The sequence below is a fragment of the Morone saxatilis genome, unplaced genomic scaffold, assembly GCF_004916995.1.
Source record: "Morone saxatilis isolate NCDOM2014 unplaced genomic scaffold, NCSU_SB_2.0 Contig3, whole genome shotgun sequence".
NCBI classification, from domain to species: domain Eukaryota; kingdom Metazoa; phylum Chordata; class Actinopteri; family Moronidae; genus Morone; species Morone saxatilis.
In genome coordinates, this window is record NW_023339873.1 from 4488882 (window position 1) to 4496964 (window position 8083).

The window sequence follows — 8083 nt, forward strand, 5'->3', positions numbered from 1 at the left end:
AATGTTTGATAATACCTGCAACACCGCACCGTAATTCAGCTATTCCAGTTTCAGTCATTCATCATTCAGTATTCAGCATTCCAGCTATTTCAATCATTCAGTAATTCAGTATTCACGATATGCAGGTATATCAAACATTCAGACGGCACGCTGATCATCGGTCCTCTGAAGTCTACGGACTCTGGTGTTTACACATGCACAGCCTCCACTCAGCAGCAGCTGGAGCAGAAACAGCTGCAGCTCAGAGTCCAAAGTGAGTTGTAATCATGTCTTCGCCATCACACTAAACACAGAACATGCAGATGTTAACATAATCGTTAGTACTGTGTGTTCATTATAATTGCAACAGATGTGCTGTAATTTCACTAAATCACCAGCAGAGGTCAATATATCTGAGTGTAGTGTTTGAGGTTTGATTCCTCCGGGGTATATTCAGAATAATTCAGTGTGAGTTTATGAGGGTTTAAGTATTTTTAGGGTGAAATAAACCACCTTTTCTCTCGTTTTATTGTCCAGCGGACCTGAAGATCACCACAGCTCCCAATAACATCCAGGTGTCTGAAGGCAGCACTGCTCTGCTGCCCTGTGTGGTGTCAGGAGACAATGTCAATATAGGCTGGTCCAGGTAATGATCTACATTATAAAGCTCAAGTGTTTATCCAAGTAGACTTGATGATAAATTGATGCTTGATTTTTATCACCCAAGAATAATCAGCCCAGCGAGGAACTGCACCTACAGTACAGAGTCTGGTATAGATACAGCAGCTATAGTTAAAGGGGTTTTATTCAGGTGTCCAAATAAAAAAGTAAATGGGAAGTTAATCTATCTCTTTGTCTTTTATCTTCGTAAACATTTACATGATCACAAAATTCATAACTGATAAATACGATTAGATAGGAAAAGCTAAAATGATATAGTCTTCTGTGGAGTTACTCAAAAAGAAAATGTTTTATAATTACATTATAAGATATAAACAACCACTAGGCTGTTGTTTTACAAATAGAAATATGACTTTAATGAGGTAGAAGTTGTTTTTCATCAGTTGAGTTTAACATTTGACTGATTTTTGTGCACATGTTAATATTATTTAATATTTCTAGTTGAGAATTCAAAGCATCCATCAAACACCAGCTCACGGGGCCTTAACTGGCTTTCACTTTCTCCTCTTTTACTACAGGAATGGTGTACCGGTGCGTCCAGACGGTCGTAACATTCTGGCGTCTTCTGACGGCAGCCTGATCCTGAATAATGTGAAGCCTTCAGATGAGGGCACTTACACCTGTAACGCTTACACCGGCATCTACTCTGTGAGTGCCACGGCTGAAGTTAGAGTCACTAAAGACACACAACAAGGTGAGAATAACAGTCTAACTCAGCCGTCCTGATGTTTTTATCAGAAAAGAGAAAAACAGTTTAAAGTTTGATTTTGATATCAGCAGCACTAATTTTGGAACCAATAATTGGGACTAAATAAGGCAGAGGTCTGATAATCAGACTGAATTTGCCATTGTGTTTTACTTCATTATTCTGACTGCTACAATTTAAATCACAGAAGAAAAATCGGCAGCATGATGTTTTCACAGATGTTGGAACAAAAAATAAATCATTTTCAGGCAATACAACAAAATAAAAACTTAACCTGTGCCGTGCAGGTGAACAAACAACTCTAAACTGCCATTGTGATTCACTTGAAGAACACCACACAATGTTCTGTGTGCTGAACTGATTTTATGAGGCACAAAAACACTAAATGGGACTGTCTTTCAACCCCGCTGTTGCAGGTGTTGATTTGCCGCCAGAATGCGTGGACCAGCCCGATCTTGCCAACTGTGAGCTGATCGTTTACGCCCGACTCTGCTCAAACTCGTACTACTCCAGTTTCTGCTGTGCCAGCTGTACCCGGCATTCACAGAGGAACGACAGGTTTGGTCGGCTAGGCTGAAGCCACAGAGGGTTTAAAAACTCTGGGATGGGGTAGGAGAGGGAAGAGCGGAGAGGGGAGTGTTTGAGACATTGAAGTTGTTTTTAACCTTCCAACTTCTGCAATTGCCAAAAGGACATTCATATCTGAACCCGACTGCAGAATCACCATTCAAGAACTCCATGAAAAAGGGACCGATTGCTGTAGCTGTAGTTAAATCTGTGAACCAGGAGTTTGCAGAGTATGAACACTTTGTTCAGGGAGTCTATTTGTACACTGCTGCATTAAACACTGAATTATGGAAACATTAAATAGGAGCCTCAAAACGAAACGTACCATGTAAACCTGTAAAGCCTGAATGTGATAAAGTCAAACTCCGCCACGTCTTTAACATAAGTTATTTAGTCACTGGACCTACTGTACGTGTTCTCTGTTTTCTAGAGAATTATGATGGATTTACTTTGAGGTTTTTAAATCCAGTAAACCTTTCACATGTGAAATTATTACCATCTCTGCTGTGCTGTTTTGACCACTGCTCTTTTTTAATCTATATATTGGCATTTCACTGATAAAGGGTTGTATTTTCTCTTTGCATTGTTTATTTTTATGTAATTATTTTGAAATAAAAACAATATTTTGATAAAAAGCTCCTTGTAGTTTGAATGAGTGAATCCTGCATGACTCGCTGTTCCAGTTTGTACCACAAGAGGTCACTTCTTCTGTGTCAAATATTAATGTCATAATCATCATTTACTCTTTTAACATGTTGCTTCAAAAAGTATAAAAGTATACACTTCTCCAGGCACCACTGCATGTAGTGTCAGAAAACAAACAAACAATCACCATGAAATAAGCCTGTAGCACTAAGATTATAAATTATATTTTAGTTTTTTAACACATACATATCAACATTATCACTGTCAAACTTAGATCAGACGCTGTGTATAGACATTTATACATGCATTTATTGTACATAAGAAACTACTGAATGTATATAAAGTATGCTTTTGTATTCTTTACAATTTACAGAAACAGTTTCACTTGTAAATAGGCATTGTATGTTGTTGGTCATTGTTGCTTTTTACAGATATTTATTTATACAGCTTTTTTTTCACCAATTTGTATGTACATAATCAGTCAATCAATAAACCAATCAGTCAACCACACACAAACACCCCCCATGCACACATGCATTATTGTGAACGATAAAACACTACATTAAAACAATTATCTCATCAAGAGGCAGTGAGGAAACACTGGAGGCAGAATTAGAGTAGTAAGAAAAGGATATAACACATAAAACAGATCAAGATGTATAAATGAATACATACACAAAGTAAACAGAGTAATACAAACAAAAAGGATTAAAATGCATAAATAGAAAAAGGGGATAAAACAGACTGTGTGTCTTTGTCTGTGTAAGTACATTGAGAGCAATTTAAAGTCAAATTCCGTGTATGTGTGCACATACTCATAAACCTGATTCATATGTTCTTTTCATGTAATGAATGATGGGTTTAAGGTGAAATTTGAGGCTTTATTGGAAAAACTTCTCATCAGTTAAGAATCAGAGGAACTCAGTGGTTAGTGTTCTCAATAAATTAACTATTTATCACGATGATTAGACTAATCTGATCTGTATCGGAGACATCAGGCCATTATGTGGCAGTTCTCTTTAGTCACAGTAGGAAAAACACAGGTGTAAATAATAAAATGAACGATGGTTGATATATTTTAGGGTGTTTCGTCTTTAGGCTCGGGGTGTTGTGCATACGGACTGACTTACTGTTACTAACAATATGGTTTGTCATAAATAATTTGTACTATTTCGTACTCCACATAGTCCTGTTAGCACGGATGGTGGAGGTGTTTCTTAATTGAGGTTACTACGGGCTAAGTTTGGCACAAATACTGGCTCGTCTGGGAGTTTTCAATAACCACATGAGCTTAAAGAGAGTGTTAAATTCACTCTTCTATCCAAACATCAGGGTTTGCAGGAGGAGATATAAATATAGTTCACAGATGTCAAACACACACTGTTCATGTTGTGGTCTCACAGACATTGTTTCCTGTTTATGTGACTCCAGTGAGCACAAACATGTTTATAAAGGAAACAAATGCAGAAAGTAAGAACGTGCTCTTAATCAGTTTTAAATCCCACTGGGGACTTTACTGGTAAAAAATATATTTTTATTTTGATAACTGGTGAAGGAAGAAAGTAACTGAGGTCATTTACACTAGTAGTGTGTAGTGTAGTGTAAGTTTAATTTTGAGGTACATCCTTTTGTTGAGTATTTCCATTCTCTGCTACTTTATACTTCTACTCAAATATTGTATTATTTACTCTATAACATTTATTTTACAATATTAGTTACTTTGCAGATTCAGATTAAAAAAACAATATACAATCATAAAATATGTATTATTATAAATAACACAAGGGGAATTCAAGGTAGCAGTGTATTAAAAAGTTAAAATTGGCTCCACCTCAACCAGCTGCAACATTAGTAAGTGATGAAGACGTTGCATCATTAATTATAATCAAGTGATATAATGTATGAGTACTTTTAATTTGGGTAATTCAAGTATATTTGGATGCTTTTGTACTTTTACTTGAGTAAAATGTTGAATGCAGGACTTATATTCTTCTTACACATCTTTAGATGAGGGAGTGTTTGTACAGCAGCAATAGTAAAAAAGTAAATGACCAAGATTCAGATATAGTCAGTTCAATATCTTGTTCACATAAAAATGACGGGACTACAGTTAAATATAACTCCTGCACAGACTTTTTAAATTAATTATTTATAGTTTCTTAAGTCTCCCCAATAGTGTTTTAATCTCTGTGACTGCACAAAGTTACCATTCTCATGCAATACCTAAAAAAATTGCAATTCTAATGCAAATGTCTGCACCAGATCATGGTAAACAGCTGTTGTATGCAATATAACACACACTTATGTTCATTGTGTAGCTTCAGTTGACACAGAAATGGAAGTTTTTTTTCCCAGCTGTTTGCTCAGAGATGTGCAGTGTGGGGGGGTTGGTGCAGAGATGCAGGTGTGAGCCGGAGGTTGTGGTAAAGTGGAAGGTTGCACCTTCGTCATTTCTGAGCAAAGAGAACGATCTGCAGGCTGCTCTGTGACCACATCCTCTCCTCTGCTGTCGCTTTCTACTCCTCTGCACGGTTTCAAGCCCCGGTTTGTTTCCCTCACCAACAACAGCTTTGACCTTCTTCTGTACACAGATGAGAACGTTGATTTCCTGTTGTTATGTGGCAGATTTACTAAAGGAATAACTTCTTTATTTAAAAGAAAATGTAATAAGACGCTTTCATTTGTTCATTTGTGCAAAGTGGAAAAAATAGATATGACAAACCCAAGTTAATAAGGTCAAATGAGTTCTTCAAAAGTTATTTTAATGTTAAAATACAGTTTTAGTTATTAGTCGATGGAAATTAATTTATCCATCAAACATTACTGAAAACACTTTAGTCACCTCTCAGTTTGCTCATTGGAAAAACTTGTTAAGACCCAAATGAACCTGCTTGTGAAGGTTTTCTGAGCTGAGATGTCTTAACATACTGTATGTGGGTGAAAAATAGCTGCTTTTCTCAGAAAACCGGCAGATAAGCGAGCAGCTAAAAATACCTCATGGAAGATGTTACTGCATATACGTTATCAGTACTGTTGGCAACAGTTTAGAGCAACTGACTAATGTAATTTACCGGTCTAATTCTTTTTTTAAATGCCCCATTATGATATGAACTGTGATAAGATTAACCCATGCCCTTTTGCTGGTTTAGATACACACTGAATGTAAGAATAAAGTTTTACTGTCTGGAGAATCATAAAAAAACTCAGTAAGTCAATCAGGACAAACCTATATAGAGAAATGAAGCACACAATTGATGGCATCCTCTGAAAAGTTTTTATTTAGATGAATATTAAGCAAAAAAGTGCCTTAGAAACACAGGATTATTATTCTAAGTATTCATCAAATGTGATGCCAAAGCAGCTTTAAGATTAAAAAACTAATATGTATAGAACTGTTCATCTATTTTAGCAGAATTTGATTATGTAATTGAGTAATAAATGCAAATGCACTGCAATATACAAAGTTGTGAAACGTTTTCAACCTTTATTTACAGAAACCAACATCTTCTTCTAGATCTCCTAGAACTGATTTGGCCTCAGCTCTCAGTACTTCTGCTTTCCCTTTGAGCCCTGCAGCAGACAGAAAGGATACAGTGTCTTATGTGATGTTCATTTATGTGTATATATTAAGTGTATAGAACCTGTTTTTATGTCAAATGCTACATTGCGTAAAACAAACCTGAAGCTTCCACACCAGAAACAGTACAAAGGCCCCGTAGATGCAGCTCTTGGCGATGAAAACACCGTATGTGAGTTTGGCAGTCTGTGTGATCTTCAAATATTTCTCTGCAGAGAGTTCAAACATTCAGATGAGTGACAGTTTAAACATGCAGCTACTCTTGGTTTATACATATAGCCTCATAGATACTACCATGAGTGCATTTCTTAGGCTGTATTATTAGAATTAAAGCGTCAAGGTGTACAAAACTACAAAATAATCTATTTACCTCTTGTCATTTTATTTGCTGTTGTCGAAGCTGAGAAATGGATTAGACAAGGACAGAAGATCAGTTACATGTATTTCCAATAGGAAAAAAATCTGGTTTATATTATTTCTGAGTTCCAAATTGACATACCTTCACCATAAATTGAATCTGAGTAAGGGACAGTAGCACTTCCATTGAAGAAATTGACAATGCATTGGAATTTATTATCTGAGTTTTCCCATTCTTCGGCAGGAACCCTCAACCTGCTGGTAATTTGGTAAAACTTCTCTCCCGGGATCCACTGGGCAGCCTCGTCCGTCGCCACACCGTCAGTGATATTTTCCCCACTGATCTGCCAGTATACGCTGACATGGTCTGGGTAGAATTCAGTGGCCACACAAACCAAGGTCTTCTTCCTTATTTTGTCTTTTTTATTTTTGCACTCCTTTGGCGAAGGTTGAAGCACTTTCACTGTTGGTCCAGTAATGTCTTTGTCAACTTCTGCAAGGACAAAGGACATAAATCTACAGCAAACCAATGATCAATATCTAACTCTAATGATGCACATGGGACATCTTAATACAGAACAAAACATGTACATCAGGTTACAAAAAGACACAGCAGAACTTTTTCACACTGAATATTGCAATTTAAACATGATCATTACAGGCTGCACATCTCACACTAAGAGTCATTCAGATTCACTTTCTTCAGATAAATGTTTAGTGATCTTACCAACGACTGTTAGCCTGGTTCCCTCTCCAAATTCAGCAGGATAACTGTCTGAGCACACCACTGCCTCACATGTATAAAACTGACAAAGATCTCCAACGGCTGGATTAATGTCTAATTTATTTGTTCGTTGCATTTGTCAGTTTTTTTCACAAACAGGTAGATATAAACTACAATAACCATATTACATGCCTCCCACCTTTAGACTCATTAATGTAATTTAGATTGCCTTTTTTTGCTTCATTTTGTACAAGGAAAGAAATTACTAGTCTGTTTAACTGAACTAAAAATGTTATCACAGACATCCTCTGAATGCCTATTTTAAGTTATATCAAGTCAGACACCAAACAGCCCTTTTGTACCATAGAACAGAGAGATTTATCTAAATTCATACATTTTATTTTGGAGTACTGACTACAAACCTACACAGCAACAACATTGCTGCTCCAGGAAATCACTAAACAAAGAAAAAATATATATTTTTTTTTTTTACAACCCTTAACTTAACTCAACAATAATTCTCAGATTTAAGCTCAGAGAAGAGCACAGAACAAACAGTAATGTGGATAATTTTTATCATTTTCTTACCCAGTACAGTCAGTTTGGTGCCACTGCCAAAGTAAGCAGGGTCGTAGTTGTTCACACTGATACAAGGCTACAGAAAAACTGCTCAACTTTTACACAGAACGCTGTAAACTCTCTTTGTGCTCTTTTTTCAGATGAACTAAAAACATTTATGAACACAAAATGTTAGAAAGGAGACATATTCATGCCAAATTAAATTAGGTTCTACAAAACATTCAACTTTTAATTTTAGACGCATTTAAGAGCATGAGATCCAAAACAA

The 8083-nt window shown here is 36.3% G+C and overlaps 2 protein-coding genes across 2 annotated transcripts in view; one reads left to right on the forward strand and one right to left on the reverse strand.

The window, feature by feature from the left end:
* paplna (papilin a, proteoglycan-like sulfated glycoprotein) overlaps positions 1-2492 on the forward strand; it is an 18328-nt gene extending 15836 nt beyond the window's left edge. The window contains exons 19-22 of the mRNA XM_035673337.1: positions 126-253; positions 517-625; positions 1179-1354; positions 1783-2492. Of these exons, the coding sequence (XP_035529230.1) occupies positions 126-253; positions 517-625; positions 1179-1354; positions 1783-1943 (574 nt within the window). The 3' untranslated portion in view covers positions 1944-2492. The remainder of the gene's footprint in view (positions 1-125; positions 254-516; positions 626-1178; positions 1355-1782) is intronic.
* Positions 2493-5829: 3337 nt separating this feature from the next.
* Positions 5830-8083, reverse strand: part of LOC118336887 (M1-specific T cell receptor beta chain-like) — a 10871-nt gene continuing 8617 nt past the window's right edge. The window contains exons 4-7 of the mRNA XM_035673646.1: positions 6655-7005; positions 6526-6555; positions 6258-6364; positions 5830-6148 (exon numbers count right to left, since the gene is read on the reverse strand). Of these exons, the coding sequence (XP_035529539.1) occupies positions 6122-6148; positions 6258-6364; positions 6526-6555; positions 6655-7005 (515 nt within the window). The 3' untranslated portion in view covers positions 5830-6121. The remainder of the gene's footprint in view (positions 6149-6257; positions 6365-6525; positions 6556-6654; positions 7006-8083) is intronic.